General features: G+C 36.4%; 2 protein-coding genes across 4 annotated transcripts; one reads left to right on the forward strand and one right to left on the reverse strand.

Moving 5' to 3' along the window:
- Window positions 1-1,750: 1,750 nt before the first annotated feature.
- On the forward strand, window positions 1,751-4,170 carry LOC116803825 (cell surface glycoprotein 1; the record flags this gene model as incomplete). The annotated part of the gene is made up of 2 exons (XM_044009110.1): window positions 1,751-2,459; window positions 2,631-4,170. Coding segments are annotated over 2 exons (2,088 nt in total), but the record flags the coding sequence as incomplete, so codon positions are not given.
- A 2,527-nt stretch (window positions 4,171-6,697) lies between these two features.
- Window positions 6,698-18,186, reverse strand: LOC6576800 (galactosylgalactosylxylosylprotein 3-beta-glucuronosyltransferase S). 3 transcript variants are annotated; one of them, XM_015165379.3, is made up of 5 exons: window positions 17,977-18,186; window positions 8,833-9,105; window positions 7,457-7,719; window positions 7,032-7,383; window positions 6,698-6,957 (listed from the first exon to the last, which is right to left on the reverse strand). In XM_015165379.3, exons 1-5 carry the CDS (start codon window positions 18,026-18,028, stop codon window positions 6,896-6,898), a joined length of 1,002 nt encoding a protein of 333 aa, XP_015020865.1. In that variant the 5' UTR covers window positions 18,029-18,186; the 3' UTR covers window positions 6,698-6,895. The 3 variants fall into 3 exon arrangements, with proteins under 3 accessions (XP_015020865.1, XP_043864580.1, XP_043864579.1); XM_044008645.1 differs by lacking the exon at window positions 17,977-18,186 and adding an exon at window positions 17,075-17,641; XM_044008644.1 differs by lacking the exon at window positions 17,977-18,186 and adding an exon at window positions 16,964-17,641.
- Window positions 18,187-19,320: the final 1,134 nt, after the last annotated feature.

The following is a 19,320-nucleotide window of genomic DNA, read 5'->3' on the forward strand; positions in this document are numbered from 1 at the left end:
AGCTTTAATGGCTTAATGCAGGGCATTTGAGCCGTCGTGAGTGGCTGGGCATGCAAAAATGACAGCTGCTAAGTAAACGTGCTGCTCTCGCCACTGCTGGCCGAGTCGACCTCCATTTTCTGTTTCAGATGTACGAAGGTTGACAGCATCATTTCCGCATCGTGACAAGCTTTGGCCATCATCACAGAGCCAATTCTAGCATAAGATTTCCTTAAATCCGCTTCATATTTCATTAAAATATTGAAATCCTATCAAGTTCCACAATTCAAATATACCTGATTTGATTCAGAACGCGCCCACTACTACTATATTTATGACTATATTAACTTTAATCCTCAACTAAATTTTAGAAGTGTGAGTCAATATAAATATGCTCTTTTCTAAGATTATTTTAAATGTTTTCAGAAGTCTTTCTCAGCATTCAAACTGTTTATTTTATAGTAATTATTCGACATTTTATTTTTAAGTCTATTGAAAATAGAAATTAAGTTAGTTTAAGTTATCAAGAGATAATTATATTCAGGATAAAATGATGAGTCAAGCTTAGAACCTATATGCGCTATACATTATTAGTTGAAAATTCTTATTTATTTATTTATATATTTAATTTAATTTTTTTCATTTGAATACACATACATTCAAATATGTGCATTCATTGCCCATTTCCTTTCCTTGAATCACAATTTCGATTGAATTGTGTTTGTCAGTTGTCAGCTCTTACTTTACTTGCGGATTTGCAGCTTCGTAAATAGACAATGTAGATATGCGGGTTGTAGAGGCGATGCGTCTGGCTGTGGAGCCTCAGCTGCTTGCCGAAAATGAATTGACTTTGAACCCGTGAACGCACTAAAAATGGCAGCTCAGGGTATATTGATTTTATGAAAACGTATGCTACAGCCAAATGCAGGAATGGCAGACCCGATGGGCTAAGCCACAAAAACCTGAGAGATCTGAATCGATCACTGTAAATTCCTATTCCTTATTGTTTACCGTATTATCGATATTAATCGATAAGTTTATTTAGTTTATAACATTTAAGTACTTCGAGTAGTAGAGCCCTGCTTTTCTAAATACCCATCTAAATAATGAACGCATCGGATAACGAATATTGATCAAGATGCTAAATAGAATTGTGTTCGTTATGCGAGGGTATACTGTAAACGGAAACACGTGTGCTTATGTGTTGTTTGTTCCAGTGTAGAGTCATTAAAGTAGCATTGTTTAGGGTATGTCCAAGTCAGGTACACCAGATTATGGGAGTAGAAACAGCAGCCAAGCGAATACTGTGTAAATATAATTATATTTAGACTTGTATGCGTTTCTTACCTAATTTAACTGAGGTAACAAAACAGGGTTGTCGCTGAAGAATAGGGTTATGTTGGTAAATATATGAATATCGTAAATATTTATATAGTACTTATATTTGGATGTTTATTTTTAATAGTTATTTGTTCAAGTGCGCCCGAGGATACTTATAAAAAGGCAAAATTTGCCAATGGGCCTCAGTTTCGATCTACTCTTTCAGCCGTAAAAGAAGGAAATTTGTAGCCATGAAGCTGGCTACCAGCTTTTTAATTGGTAACAACATATATAATTGGGCTTTAGGTGATCGGTATCCTTATCTATTGTTGCATTTCCAGTGGGCTTGCTCCTTATGGGACATGCCGATCCTAGTGCCTCAGTTCCGTCTTGTGGATGTCCACCACCAACAACACCACGTTGTCCACCAACAACAACAACACGTTGTGGATGTCCACCACCAACAACACCTCCTTGCCCACCACCAACAACAACACGTTGTCCTCCAGTAAGAACTACAACGACAAAACCAAGCTGCAATACCAAGCCCACCCAACCAACTCAGCCAACACAACCGACTCAACCACCACGCACCCAACCAACACAACCAACTCAGCCGACACAACCGACGCAACCGACTCAACCACCACGCACCCAACCCACCCAACCAACTCAGCCGACGCAACCGACTCAGCCACCACGCACCCAACCAACACAACCAACTCAGCCGACGCAACCGACTCAACCACCACGCACCCAACCCACCCAACCAACTCAGCCGACGCAACCGACTCAACCACCACGCACCCAACCCACCCAACCAACTCAGCCGACGCAACCGACTCAACCACCACGCACCCAACCAACACAACCAACTCAGCCAACACAACCGACTCAACCACCACGCACCCAACCCACCCAACCAACTCAGCCGACGCAACCGACTCAACCACCACGCACCCAACCCACCCAACCAACTCAGCCGACGCAACCGACTCAACCGTGTCCGTGGCAGACAACCCGACCTACCAAACCCTGTCAAACAACTAGACCAACACGTCCTACTAAGCCCTGTCAAACAACTAAACCAACACGCCCTACTAAGCCCTGTCAGACAACTAGACCAACCCGACCTACCAAACCCTGTCAAACAACTAAACCAACACGCCCTACTAAGCCAACTAGACCAACCCGACCTACCAAACCAACGCGAACTCCCAAGCCAACACCACCTACCAAACCCTGTCAAACAATTAAACCAACACGGCCTACTAAGCCAACTAGACCAACCCGACCTACCAAACCAACACGGCCTACTAAGCCAACTAGACCAACCCGACCTACCAAACCAACGCGAACTCCCAAACCAACGCGAACTCCCAAGCCAACACCACCTACCAAACCCTGTCAAACAATTAAACCAACACGGCCTACTAAGCCAACTAGACCAACCCGACCTACCAAACCAACGCGAACTCCCAAACCAACGCGAACTCCCAAGCCAACACCACCTACCAAACCCTGTCAAACAATTAAACCAACACGGCCTACTAAGCCAACTAGACCAACCCGACCTACCAAACCAACACGGCCTACTAAGCCAACTAGACCAACCCGACCTACCAAACCAACGCGAACTCCCAAACCAACGCGAACTCCCAAGCCAACACCACCTACCAAACCCTGTCAAACAACTAAACCAACACGCCCTACTAAGCCAACTAGACCAACCCGACCTACCAAACCAACGCGAACTCCCAAACCAACGCGAACTCCCAAGCCAACACCACCTACCAAACCAACGCGAACTCCCAAGCCAACACCACCTACCAAACCCTGTCAAACAACTAAACCAACACGCCCTACTAAGCCAACTAGACCAACCCGACCTACCAAACCAACGCGAACTCCCAAACCAACGCGAACTCCCAAGCCAACACCACCTACCAAACCAACGCGAACTCCCAAGCCAACACCACCTACCAAACCAACGCGAACTCCCAAGCCAACACCACCTACCAAACCAACGCGAACTCCCAAGCCAACACCACCTACCAAACCAACGCGCACTCCCAAGCCAACACCACCTACCAAACCAACGCGAACTCCCAAGCCAACACCACCTACCAAACCAACGCGCACTCCCAAGCCAACACCACCTACCAAACCAACGCGAACTCCCAAGCCAACACCACCTACCAAACCAACGCGCACTCCCAAGCCAACACCACCTACCAAACCAACGCGAACTCCCAAGCCAACACCACCTACCAAACCAACGCGAACTCCCAAGCCAACACCACCTACCAAACCAACGCGCACTCCCAAGCCAACACCACCTACCAAACCAACGCGAACTCCCAAGCCAACACCACCTACCAAACCAACGCGCACTCCCAAGCCAACACCACCTACCAAACCAACGCGAACTCCCAAGCCAACACCACCTACCAAACCAACGCGCACTCCCAAGCCAACGCCACCTACCAAACCAACGCGAACTCCCAAGCCAACACCACCTACCAGACCAACTACCGAACCAACCGTAACTACAAAGCCTACCAAACCCCCAGTATGTCCTCCCGTTTGTGGACCTGGTGGTCGCCCTTGTTGGGGTTGTCCTCCACGCCGGCTACTATGCCTAGATCTTCTGGCTGATATCAAAGCTCTGCAAATGATGCTGGAAGAATGCGTCTGTGCTGAAAAATAAGCAAATCGTACGACATTTTGGTTCGATCAATGATATATTCAAATATATCAAGTAACCACATTGTTGATGCTTAGATTGCAAGGAAACTAATCGAAAATTATTGAACAGATATAATATTGTTGAAATTAAAATAAATTGCTGATTAAAATATTAAAATAGAATATACAAAGTACTCCGAATGCCTGGATAAATGAAATGATAGCGCTAGAGCAACACGAAAATATCCATGTTTTAGCTGGCATAGCTGAACTCCGTATATGCGTATAGTATATGCATAGAGTTTTCGTTTTGATTCTCAGCCGGAACACTTTAAAACAATTTTCTAGCCAGCGAGCTCCAAGCGAAGCGAATAAAAGATGCTGCGAACGGGGCACTGACTATTTATTTGCCCCAAATTGCAATGGGGAGAGTGGCAGGTAGTTGAGCTATGTTGAACAGTTGGAACTCACCATTCCTCCACACACACACTCATACACATACACATAGACAGACAAGGATGCGCTGTGAAATTCATTCACACGTAACAGCACCGAGAAACCAATGGGAAGAGCTGAGCAATTCTCACTTGTTGTTTTTGTTTGTGGCATGCTAAAGAAACTTTGCTTCATAACTTTACATTGAGGAAGATGCATATGCAACACGTTCGAGCCATTCAGTGTTGCACCAACTTGCAATTGAGTGCAGCTATATATATATATTTATATATCTATCTATATGTATATATAAACATACACTACACGTCAGCGGGATAACCCTTCACTGGATAACCCTTCGCTGGTGTTGATTATTTTCTGGTGAACATTTTTTATTTCAAATAGAGTTCTGTAATTTTGTTTAACCAAAACCCATTTAATATGGAAAATCAGGCCATATTGCGCACCTTTTTAATTAGACGGTATTATTCTTTGATAAGAAATAAATAAATAAAATAAAATTTAAAAAAAGTGAACATTTTAAGCAATTTTTTAATAAAAAATATTTATTTAAATATTTAAAAATATGGACCCAACTTTCATATTATTTTAAAATGAATAAATTAGTTACAAATTTATAATGCAATTTTTGTTATATTATATTTGCTGTAATGATTCAGAGGTAATTTTTATATTATTTTAAGTGGAATAAAAAAATAAAATAAAATAAAAGCATAAAATATAGTATGTTTGCTATACTGCAGAGTTCGCTATCCTGATGAACACAGAGTATGTGAGTTTTACATTCCAAGGTTACGTATACATACGTATGTGCAATATTTTCTACAGTTGCGATTTTTCTTTGAACCGCAGTTAGCTCAGCTCAAACGTCAAGAGTAGCTGATGAAATTGTGCCAAGTATGAGTGACGGCCGGTCGGGTCGTCGTCAAGTTAATTGAAAAATAGTGTTTGCTATTTTATGGCATTGCCCCGAACTCTGTTGACAGTTAAACATCAGAGCAGCAGGCAAAACGACAACGGAGTGGCTGCGGTTGCTTTCTGTCTCTTAACGTTTAATTAATATGCAGTTGGATGATATGCATTTAGATGGAGATTTCCGCAGGCAAAGCAGCAACACAGCGAACTTTTAATAATTAAAAAATTCGAGGTATTAATTATGTACCATATGTATATAGTATATATTTCTTTGACGGTTGTTCATTTAAAATGCCTAGAATCTAGATTCGATATTGTATCAACATTACTTAGAGAAAGCGTTATAAAACTAATATTTCATATATTCATTTCATTTCTAATACTTAATTAAAAGCTATATATATAATATATATTTATTAATGTTCACTTTATCATGAGTAAAATGTAGTACTTGGCTCATTATTGAAACGTTCGTTTTAGCAATGTTCCCTGATTCAAGTCTAATTTCTATTGTGTGTGCATCGTTGCCTTATGTATTCAAAATTAAAGCTGCATATTTGTTTACATTTCAATAATTCTATGCTTAAGACGAATGATCAGCGTATAACTGATGGCCGTAATTTCAATTTAGCTTCTCTAACTACGCAATTCCATAAATATTAATATCAACTATACAGCCAACAGGTTTACAACTTACGATATGTTGTAACTAAATTGTTGCAAGCACAAAAATTAAAATGTTGAATAAATCTTTTTAATATATATTTAATTTGGTAAACTAGTATTCGTTGTTGTGTTTAATGAGGCTTATGTTAATTTATTTATATTATGTACAATCAACAAAATTAATGATATGATAGCAAGCTGTTGAAACAAATTTTCAATAATGAGCTGCATATGCTTTTGAATTCTATTTGTTGATTTTTGTACCCATTAAAAAAACTATTTTGCGATTAGAAGCTAAATCATTAAATTTAATAGTCTGTCCTTTCTTCTTAATGAAATTATATAAATGTATTTATAATTATTTTACTCCAAATGATATTTGTTTTGTCGATTTGCAAACGTCTTTGTAATTGCAGCTTTTCAAGCTTGATTTATACAACCTCCTAGCTGGAACAACAACAGAAATATGCTTAGCTAACTAAATTAAACAATTGTCTTTGAACTTTATATGATATAATAGCGTAGTCTATAAGGAATTTACGATAAACATAAGCGTTCAATTACAACTAATTAACAATATGACTACGATTTGTATTTAAATCATTCTTACGCTTTTTTATAATTTCTATGAGAACCGAAATGGAGACCTGTTATAATTAACAACAAGTAAATATACAATGGAAATCATTTTTAATCTAGGCTTTTACAAATTGTGCTTTTTCCTGCTTATATATGTATATAGTCTCTAATTTGAACAAATTCTAACAATATTGAACAGAAAATTTTTTTTATAGCTATGAGTATTCTTAGATCTTTATAGTACGACGGTTGAAAAGTTGGCTTAGGCTCTGAGAGCTTCCGCTGTGGGAGCTCAGCTCAGGAAATATGCGTGGCTTTTACTCTTGCCATTTTTACTGATCGTTGCAACGAGGCCTGATAGGGAAGAAAGAGCGAACGGCGGGTTCAGAGATTATCTGTAATAATTTACGAATGATATTAATACACACCTTCGCTCTCCGAGGCTCTTGCCACGCCCATTTGCTCAAGTAATCGAAAGAGTGCACCCAAATTGGAACGTTCATCCATGTATCTGTTCTCCAGACGCACCACAGCGGATTTTTTGTTTTTCGTCTGCGTATGCCAGACAAGGATCTCGGTGCAGTTGTTGCCTCGCGGTTCGATCTGATCGATGTGTAGTCCAATGCTACGTAAAAACAAATCCTCCTCATAGCCCGGCTTGTAGGGCATATTGACATTCGGATACTGCGCCATATACGACAGACTCACAGCGAAGCCAGCCATGTCGACAGGCCAGCGTCGACCCGCCACCCAAGAGTCCAGAAAGGCCACAACTTTGCCCTGACAAATCGAAAAAATATAGATTAATTTATGGTGAATAGATTGGGATTCGAATTATCTAATATTTACTTACCTCTCGCACTACCGGCCCACTGATTGCATATTCCGCTATCAGTCCAACGGGAAACATGGAGACACGCTGGGTGTGCCTAATTTCTGAGAATAATCTTAGATCGTACGTATTGTCATCGTCCCCAAAGTAGAGCACACCGTTGGTTAGGTTATGCTGATGCAGCCATTGGAGAGCTGCACGCCGATTGGCCACGCCCCGCGGCGCTGGCTTCGCCTTGCGAAACTCACTGGGCATGGGACTGGCCATATGAGTGTAGGGAATACCTGGGGAAAATTTGTAGAATATATAAATAATTCACACAGACACAGATAGCTTTGTCGGCAAAGCAGTGACAAATCTACCATTTATTTGAGCAAACTAAGAGATAGTGCACCTGGTAATAAATAAATATTTATATTTCTGAACAGAGATAATATAGCTTGGCATAAATAAACATTTATTCAGTCTGAGCATTCAATTGATAAGCCAAGAGATACGTTAGACTATTATCAGCTCGCATACGCTTGTAAACGCAGAGCTAAGAAATGCTTTTAAGAGAATTAACATTGACCGACTGCATAGGAAGAGAAGTTTGAAAAGTAAATATAAATATCACATTATCATGAACTATTTTGCAGATATACTTAAAACTATCAGTGCGAGGAGACTTTTTTTTAAATGCATTACTTTTAGACTGGACTATACTATTAATGTGATCTTATTTTAGTATTACGATGGATGTAGTCTTTGAGAGAATTACTCTTGAAGTAATTTACGTGTGAGATGAACTACCTTCGAAGGGAACTACTCATAAATTAGCTTTTGAGGTAACTCTTGTTACTTCACTACGCTTGTTGAAGTGAGATATTCTTGCCAGGAACTGCTTTTTCTCCTGCAGAGAACTCCTCTTGGAGTGAGTAAATTATTCTTGTCATCAACCTTTAATAGAGTGAACTACCCTTAGAGTGAATTATTTCAGTAGTGAGTTACTCTTTATGTGAACTTTCCTTGAGGTGACTAATTCTTGGAGCCAACTATTCTCGAAATAAATTCATCTTGGAGAGAACTATTTTTATTATAAAAGTCTTTAGATATAAAATACTCTTAGAGTGAACTATTCTTGGAGTGAACTACTCATGGATCAAATGAACTATACTTGGAGCCAACAATTCTTGTAATAAAATCTCCTTGGATTGAACTATGCTTGTAGTGAAATACTATAATAGGGAACTGCTTTTGAAATGAGCTACTCTTCGACTGATCGACTACCACTATTACTACTCTTGGAGTCAACTATTCTGCGATTCACCTGCTCTTGGAGTGATCTAAGATTACGGTAAACTACTTTTAGATAACCTAACCTGATCAAAGTTGAGCTGTAATTGAAGTTTACGTACCAAATCCATTAATTTGCGCATCCAGAAACGTATCACATCCCTCCCGATCATTGGCCACCAGCCAATGGAGTCTAGGCACATGCAGCAGGGTATACGCGAGCCGAGTCAGTTCGGGTATTTGCTCGCGTCTGGGATATGTTGGCGTTACGAAATAGATCACAGGCAGCTGTGCGTAGGCACTACGCGGCTTATCTCCTATATAGAGGCGACGATCCTCATGGCTCTCGCTGCAGATGTGCAGCGATTCATTCAGAGCATGCCCCATCATACTCCCTGCAAGAAAAATAAATAGAGCAACAAATGAGAATACCATGGAAATCTTTAAATGTGAACTGCCTAAAATTAGGCAAGACTTCTGTGTGTTATTTTCGTGCACCCCCACTGACGTGACCACTGGCCTAGAAAAAACAGCTCATGATTCGCAATGCGCGCAACACTTTCCTTCTGTGAGTGCTCAAGTATTTTGTGTTATTAAAGCACATAGTATAAACATATATGTGTTTACATACATATATATATTGTATATGCTTATGCTTTATATAACCTTTCAAGTTTATTATTATAATATTCAATCCGCCTGAGAGCACAAGCGAACGCTATTTATAATTGTTCTCATTAAGTGCATAATACAATTGGCCTAGCCCAGATATAGCTACATATATAAATACCTGTGTATATATATAAATTTATTTGCGTAATCATTAAGGCACTTTCATTAGTTCATTCCGTTCAACTGGTTAAACAATCTAAAATAGTATGACAATATTGAGTTAATTTCTATATTAAACATGTCGCTTCTTACAATCTTTGCCCATAAGTGATAATCTGTAATGTCGATTAGCTTCAAGTATTAAAGACATATCTATATCATGTTGGTAATGACGCAATGGCACTAAATGCCGTCATTTTGTCAATTGTTATATGATAGATGGTTGAAGCGCTCGCATATGCATTTTCAAAACAATATCAGCCTCTATAATAATGCTTTATATGCAGCTCGTTATCTGATGAAACTGTATATTATGAACGTGATAGATATAGAGTGCAATTTGAGAACCCTTGCAAAATATATAATTATATGCCAAGTTGACCTCAGTTAGGGGCATTTAATTAATTAACTTTTTCGATTCTGCTATCTACTTAGTCTACTTATATTATCATCGACTGGGTGCTTATTTATTCATTAATTCATCTATGTATATAGGCATAGTGCATTATTAAATTAAGAGCTGGATTGATAAGGTTCGCAATTAGTTTAAATGCAATTTGTTTTATTCTATGAAAAGCCATTCAGCTGATTGCGCCAACTGTCATTTACGTGCGTGACTAATCGGGAAAGACTAACTGAAACGCAATTTTATACGGATTGAGTCTATGCATAAAAAATCAGGTGAATCTAATCTACACCTACAAAATTTGACACTTTAGTTACTGTTGAGAATCCCTACGAATAGAGAGAGAGAGAAAGAGAGCTAGAAATGTATTTATTTATATTACCTTAGAAAAAAATAACTAAACATGTAGATATCAACGTGCAAAGGTTCCCAAAATGACTAATCATGCCTGCAAATCAACAAGGGGCGTGCCAATAAACAGGACAGCTCCACCATAGAAAGACCCATAACTTATTCAATAAAGCATATAAAATCATTAAATTGTTTTTGAGCCGTTAAAAAAGAAAATGAATATATATTTTTTCTTTCGTGTTTTCATACATGTATTAAGAAAATATTATTAAAATGAATACAAACTTCTATTATAAGTAGAATCCTTAAGCTTTTCAATTTCATATTCAAACCAAAGTAAACTAGAGATTGCACGAATTATGAACCAACATAGTTTATTATTTATTATTTATATGCAATGCAATTATCTTTGACATAATGCCTTTTAAGCCCTTTCTAAATTGCTTTCCCTTAATCACTAAAAAAACACAAAAATTAAATTCAATTAGGTAATGGAATCTCGCATAGCTCTTTTATGCACAGCTATATTAATTCGGGTAGCTTCTGTTACATAGCATGTGTATATGATAAATTAGCGTTAATGTGCTTTTCAATCTTCCATAACGGGGAAAAAGCCTCATTAAAACAGTCCCTTGATATATCTCTATTGAGTCTGAAACACGCAAGCCGCCACGGCCCAAGATATGGGACCGCCGATAACTTTCACATGTGCATTAATGGTAATAGCTAAAACTGTTTTGGCTGGCAGCCATCTATCATCATTGGACAGTTAGATCAGGTAGACGACGGCTGGCCGAACAGACGAACGCTCACAATGCTATGCGCTTGCAATGTGAGCTCAATAAAATAGCGCCAACCGTGTCCCCCATACTGTAAACAGAGCGCCACAGTAGGGGGCGCCCTCCATTGTCAGAGGGAAACGTCTGTGCTCGGGCCCTGTGACTGTGCCGATGCCTGTGCCTGTGTGACTGTGTCTGTGCCTCTTAAGTCAAGTATTTACTCTTATTATGTATAAACAATCAACAGTTTGTGCATATCAAAGACTGCTTTAAATCGTAGCGTCTGCTCAATTATATGCCAACTCTACGTCTGCTCGAAACACTTGCGGCAAACACCTGATAAGACTCATATATCAAATCGGTTGACGACGCTTTGACTGCAGCAGTGGGGCGTACAGAGCTAAGAACTGTGACTGTGCGAAATAAAGTTATGATAAATATGTAATGATATCCTTCTTACATAAACAGAGGAATCTTGACAATATAATAGTGAAAAGAGATAGCACAATGTAAGATCTTATTTTTTGTGTATGCTACATGGAAATATAATAGTCTTGGAGTTATGCTTAAAATAATCATGTATTAAAATTTATTTTAATAATTTAACTTTTATAGTTTCAACAATAAATAGATTCATATGCCACATTTCCTTACATAATCATCATTCCCTTTGAAAATTTAGGGTATTTGTCGAAGAAATATATACATACATACATGTATGTCCAATATATCAAATTAATGATTAATCAATTTGAAGGTGAGCACATTTCGTAATTAGAGTAATTACTCTAATCAAAGCAATGGGAAAATCCCTTTTCCTTTTTGCTTTGGGGAATATTTGCTCGCAGGTCTCTGTCTGTCAAAAATTCTACTTATACATATGAGAACCCAATATGAACCGGAGAATTTCGATGGAATGGCAGATTTATTGATAGAGACTCACATGATTGTATACAAATTTCTCAAAAAAAAAAAAAAAAAAAAAAAATTATATTCCAATGACTATACATCAATAAAACTACGAATGAATCATCTTAGTACTCCCCGATAACATCATAACAAGTACAACTTTACGGTTATTATCAATTTCAAGTGCCAATAGCTCATATATTATTATTATTTTATTATTTTTTTTTTTTTTTTTTTTTTATTTCTGGTTGCCTACGATACATAAACATCATTTAGCTTTTTTACCCCATTTGTTAATGAAAACAGTAAATAGGGAAAAATAAATAATTTAATGGAAGTGAGCTTTTGAATAGATTTTTTTTTTACCCCGAATCCGTTAAAAATAGTAATGTGTAAATGCATTTAACATAAAGTATATAGCATATATATTATTGATTCGAGTAATAAGCTGAAGCGATATAGCTAGACGTCTGTCCATCAGCATGAACAAATTTACCGTATTTTAAAGTAGAAAGCAATACAAATTTGTTTACACAAAAGTCGACATTTCCATGAAAATGTAATAAAAATGTTTTTAAGATAATTATATATTTTTCAAATTGCTTTTTTTGTATGGACAATACTTAAATTAGTTTTTTAATCAACTTTGCATAGAATGAAAATATGATCAAATAACAATGTTAAAATATTTAAGATATTTTCTCATATCGTAATGGACATTTCCGTAAATAAATTAACAAAGAAATAGTTATTTAACTTTTATTATTTGTTCTAGATTATATCCAAATACATTGTATTTACTCTCCAGTTTGCAGACAAATGAAAAACTCGAATAGTTTTTAAAATAATCTTCTATATATACTATATTGTAAAACTTGATTCATTCAGTAATCTTTTATCAGCTCTCACATTTGCATTCAACACAATAAATTATTATTGTTGTATATACATATATACAAATCATTAGTCATTTCCTTTATTATATATTTGTATTTCTGTATTGTATTGTTGAAATTGTACTCGATATGCACGTGCCGTTGCCATCAATTAGCTAAATCGCGTGCAATTTTAATGCCAACTTTTGACTGACTAAATGCATATGTAAGTAAATACACAATCCAAAAATCGTAAATTTCTGTGCACACACAATTTAAGGTCTCGTAGCGTGTCCTAAGTGCATGCACTTGGGAAACAAAAGTCATGCCAAAAAGTCATAGAATTTCGATGCAAAAACGTGAATTTGCACAGATTTGCCTAACAGAGATTTGTTTGATAAGAGTATTAAGTGCTATCGATTCGTAGTTCAGACTAAGAGACGAGTATTTGAAACTAGAACACTTAAAAGTCCATTATCTATTCCATTAATTCCATTGTTGTCGACAGTGCAAAAGAAAAAAATGCAATTAAGTCATTAAAAAGAAGGAAAATAATAACAGTAATGTGTATTCGAGTCGCTTTTGAACTTGGAAACAGTTGACAGTTTCCATTGTTAATTGAGACAGAGCAATCAACGCGACTGTGTTCCAGTTAGTTAATGAAACTTTGCTCATAAATAAGTTTTGTTTATGAACTAAATATGCATGAAGATATTAGATTATAACGGGCTCTTTAATCACGGTAGTAGTTGATAGTTTTTTTTAATAAGTTAAAACAAGTTTTTAGGGAAATACGATAAAATTTAATTACATATGGGAACAAAAACTACAAACTGTAAAGATTTAAATGAAAATTAATTATTAGTTTCACAGAGTGTATAAATATCTGACTTGCGATTACCCAGTAGACAACGTCCAGATGTAACTAGATAAATAGTTAGGCTTTCCTATTTAAACATTTATATAATTGGCATATGCTTAAATATATCTCTATATAATTCTATTGAAAATCAGGAATTTTAATGATTTAATTTGATTGAAGGTAAAGTCAGCGCTTAAATGATTGAACTAAATTCTAATTTAGTCAGTTTTAAGGCCTAGTATTCCTTAAAATAAACATTTCATCTGATTGCCACTAGCATTTGTATAGAGTACTCGCCTTGCAGATACCTTGGAATAACACTAAAGCTTTCTTGTATTCTATACAAAAGTACCTAATTGATCAGTTGCGGGAGTCTATAGTAAATACTCATGCTTTCCCTACATATTTATATAAAACAATAACATCTAATTCCAGTCTATATTTACTCTGCTTTAATATTTGCTCACAAATTGCGTGCTTCAATTATTAATTAACAGAAATGTAAACTTTGAACTTTGAATTTTTTAAAGTGCGCCCATAAAGAATTTGAAGCAAAGTCTGTGGTGTTTATTTAATGATTTCTGGTTTTTGTTTTGTTTACATTCGCTGCGAGCATTGTTGTTTGAGAAATTTAGACGATTATATCACCAAAAAAAATTATGACTTCTGCGAACTGAAATCGAATCTGTATATAAAATTATGTCACTCTCTTTATTTTAGATTCGAATTATTTACACGCCACGCATTAATCACACATTCCACACTTTGGTAGCTGGATTTTCCGCAATTTTCATTTTGTAGAGCTCATTTGATAGTTTTAATAGCCCATTTGAGATTTTAACCATCAAAGATGTTTTACGGTTGTGAAAATGAATTCGAAATCGCGTGCCAATGCACCTAGAGGTGAATCAATCGATCGATGTCTGACCCGCAACGAAAGGCGAAATTATCTAATAAATTACGTATAAGGAATTAAAAGCGTAGAGCTGGAAAATGTGGCCTTGGCATGCACCGTGACTGGAAAATTGTTGCACGAAGATGTGGGTGGGCCACAATGGTAGGGGCAGAGAGTGGTGGAATTGTGGGGTGGAGGCTTTAGTGTATCGATAAAAATTTGTTGCTGAAAGAGACAATGCTTAGCAAATTAGGCCAATTACTGTTAAATAATAAACGACAGCAGCAACAACAACAAAAACAGTTAATAAACCAACCCAACCCGTCAGCTTACGTGCAATGATTGCCTCAACATTTGCTGGGCCTAAGCAGCGCCTGAAGTGGGAAAAGGTTGGGCAAGCGAGAGGTAAGAGAGTGAGAGTGAACGAACGGCATTGAGCGAAAAGTATGTGGCAGCAGAAGAGCGAAAGAGAGTGTGAGCAAGAAAGAGGCCGGGAGAGAGAGCAAGAGAGTGTGAGTGGCGTTTGAGTGTCGAGTGCTTGCTCGTTAGCCAGTTGTTTAGTTTACTTGAAATACCCTTACAGCGTGAACAACCTAAATTTGTAATGAAGTAGGTGAAGGTTTTTTGGAATATAATATTATAAAATTTATATATTTTCAATATGATAAAAGCTTTGCAGGATTAAAGCCAAACGGAAGCACGAGAAAATAAGAAGCGAAGCATTGAATTAACATTTAAGGCTAATGCGACAGACAGAAGATATGAGAAAGAGGATTTTATGAACCTCTTTAAGATATTCTAGTTGACTTAAAATTAGAATAAACTTGATAAAAAGTAATATTTTATGTTCAATCCATGTCCATAAAACTTTAGCTGAACTTTATAAATTCACATTTTTGTTATAAATTTGTAATATTAGTTTACATTAATAATATCGAACTAAAAAAAATAAATTAATAAATAAAGAAATCCATTCAGATCTAATTATTTATTTATTTATTTAAGTCAACATTTTCTAGACCCCATTCAAATTGTAGAGTATTAATAGTGCGACTATCCATGATTAGGTTTTTTGTCAATATATTAAAATTGCGACTTGGAAGGTGAGGTTATGCCACAGCGACCAATAAGTTAGCTGTAAAGGTCTCCGAGGAGCACGCTAATAAAAAAGTCGTAAAAATTTCATGAAACTAGAAATTTGGCGGCTCGCATACAAATCATGTCATAATACACATTTCAGGCAAACTTAATTTTTGTACTATTTGTTTTATATATTATAATTCATGATTTATTTGACATAAATGAAATTATATTTCATAATTCATATTAAATGAATATAATACGGTTATTGCTGATATGCGTGCTGAGCTAATTACAAGTAAATTGTAAGCCAGATTTTGTGAGGAAAAATTATGTTATATATATATTATAGTTATTCTAAAGAAGCTCTTCATATGTAGTTTTCATTATCCTTCTTTTATTAATTATTATTAAAATATATTTGATATATATTATTAATTTATTTATGTATTTTCTTTATATATTGTATATATATAAGTTGTATTATTTTGATTTGGCTAATTATTATTATTTTTTTCCAAAACATATTTCCCTCTTCCTATTATATAATATTTAAAATTTGGCATATTTTTACTATGTTTATTTGTTTATATTTAGTTTAATTAAATATTGTTTTATTTTTTATATTATATTATATTTATATTTTGTTTTATTATTTTTATTAATTTTTATTATAATTAATTAAAATTATATATATTTGAACTAAAATTTTTTCAACATATCAAACGACAAACTGAATTAGCAAAACGAAACTCCTCAGAGCCCGTTTGTAGCGTAGCGCAGCAAAGCGAAAAAAGTGAAAGTCTTGGCTTAGATTTACTTTTATAGCACTCGCAGAAGTTGCAACAGTTGCAATGTCAGCCAACAGGAGTCGGCAGTGGTCAGCAGTGGGGCAGCTACGTGAAATGTAAGCAGCTATGTCTGTATGTATGTATTTATCTATACGTGTGTGTACGTATGTATGTACAAAAGCAGGAAGCGAGTGACGAATACATTGGTCTGATAAGACGAGCTGAATTGCTCATACATTAAGCGCCTGATTAGCTGCTCGCTCTCTTGTTTCCGTTCAAAAACCAAACAGCAAACAACAAACAAACGAACACAACACAACAGAACACAAACAAAAACAAAGAAGAGGCAAGCACAAAGGAATGTAAACAATCGACTTCGAATTGGGTTTGGGTTTGGGTTTGGCTATGAAGTGTTGGATGCGAATGCATAAATCGAGTAAATGGAGAGTATGGAGAATGAAGATTTAGGCTTACGTATGCTTCCATGCGTGCTCTTGCTTGCTATTATGGTCGCGTGGAATGGATGATAGTCAGCTGTCGTCAGCCGCGTCGTCGTTAAGCTTAGTTTTATGTGCCGCCGCTTACCTATGCCGTTATGCGGGTCGACGTCTCCGTCGGCATCCTCCGAGTCTTGCGACTGTGGACTGATCACAAAGTAGATCAGAAAACAGACGGGCAACAGGATCAACATGATATATACAAAACGCCGGAAGCCGGAGTTGCCGGCACGGCCGTAACGTGACGCCGCCATGCTGCCACCCATCGATGGCAATTCGTCAGCCAGCTGGGGATGGTAGCGTATCCGTCCGTTGGACTGTGACTGCACGCCCGTTTCGCTTGTCCAGCGCTCGTGATGCTCCGCGTCGAGATGTTCGATGAGGTCGACGACGTCGTCGTCGTCGTCGTTGTGGTCGTGATCGGCGCGCAGCTCGAGTGGTTGATAGTGGGCACTTGGCATTGTGCAGCTGCTCTAATACGGCGCAGGGCAGCTGTCGCAGCAGCTTCCAATGGGTGGCGATGGTGGTGGTGCTGCTGCTGCTGCTGGTGGTGGTGGTGGTGGTGGCAACTGCAACTCCAACTGCAACTGAAACTGCGGCAGCTGATGGAAGAGAAGGCACAGATGACGACAGCGCCGGGCTGTGTTTGCCATTTGTGAACCTAAACTTTGATTCTTATTTTTGTTTATCTGTTGTTTATTTGTTGTTTTTTTTTTTTAGTTTTATTATAATTTATTTTTTGTTGGGTTTCTCAGACGCTTTTGACTCTCGACCTATCTATCTATGCATATATACATCTGCAATTATACAATTCGTTCATCGTTACGCGTCGTTCACTGCGTTTAATGTTAATCTTAAACAATATGTATATTATTTTCTTTATTATTGGCCAGTTGTCGCAAAGGTCTCTCTTTCTATATATATATATATATATATATATATATCTATGTATCTTTGTATATATGCAAAAAAAAAATCACATCAACTCACACAAAACGAACGCACAAAGCCACAAACACACGCGATTGAGAGAATGCCGCATGCTTTTTTAGGTGCTCAGCAAAGAGACAAACAACAATACAAGGCAACGACTACTGAAAAAGTGTTGCTTAATATTAATTCTATTACTTATTTCGCCTACTATTCGCAGTCGCCTATTTTGTTGTTGTCTCGATGAGTTTGACAGCAACACTGACACAGCCGATGGCAGTCAGAGCTCCCTAACATTTGCCGAATGGAGCGCATTTGGCTCTCTCCCTCTCTCACACGCTCTCACGTTGCCCATTATTGGGCACAGCTGGTGCCACCCAGAGTTGCTCTGTTTTACACTAGTTTTTGTCGTGGTTGGTGTCTTTGCTAAATGTTCATGTCAGTTTAGTACTAAAAGTTCAGGCTCTTGGCGCGCATTTACAAATTATTTTACTACAGTTTTTACACTTTTAATACATAATCTATTCTTCTTTAAAGTAAACCACTAAAAAGTAGTTTTTGCCATTTCTAAATTATTTTGTTAATAATTTATAATATTAATATTAATATTTCTGTTAATAATATTAAATAAATGAATAAATTAATATATATCAAATAAATTAATAAATAAGGTTTTGGATAAGCAATTTCAAAAATTATTGCTTATTAAGATTTTGTTAATTTTAATTATATATTTTATATTTTATTATATTTATTTAAATATTGTATTTATTTTGGCTATAAAATTTGATAATCAAACAATTATTAATATTTAAAAAAAAAAAAAAAAATTGTTTAAATTTATTTTGTATTGCAGCAAAGAGAATGTTTATATTAAGATTATATGAATTTGCTTTAAAAGTGATTCAATACACTTGATTGAACATTTTATAGGGAAAAATTGGGAACTAGCCCATTCATGATTATTGCATTCCATTATTTATACAGTCGAGTCTTGATAATTCGATAAGCTTTTTTTTTTTATTGACACAGAAATTTAAATGATCGAGCATTATCGAGAACAAATTATGTTCAAGGAGATAGAATTGTTTTATCGAAAATAGAATTGTTTTTATCGCGATTATCGATTTAGCGGGGTACACATAACGAAACTCTAGTGTACGTACTTCTCAAACTAATTCCATTGTGACAGAAACTTTTGTTCAGATTTAGTTTCGGATTTTAAGAATTCAATGTGAAAGAGACATTTGTCTATGAAAATAAAAATGAATCAAATGGAATATTTATATAAATATCTGCAGAAATTAAGATGTCTATGATCTATGAGTTGGTTTTATGTCTTGGTTGACAATCCGCTTATCCCGACGACTTTTTTTTTTTTTTTTTAATTTTTAAGGTATTCAC

The sequence above is a fragment of the Drosophila mojavensis genome, unplaced genomic scaffold, assembly GCF_018153725.1.
Source record: "Drosophila mojavensis isolate 15081-1352.22 unplaced genomic scaffold, ASM1815372v1 contig_36, whole genome shotgun sequence".
NCBI classification, from domain to species: Eukaryota; Metazoa; Arthropoda; class Insecta; order Diptera; family Drosophilidae; genus Drosophila; species Drosophila mojavensis.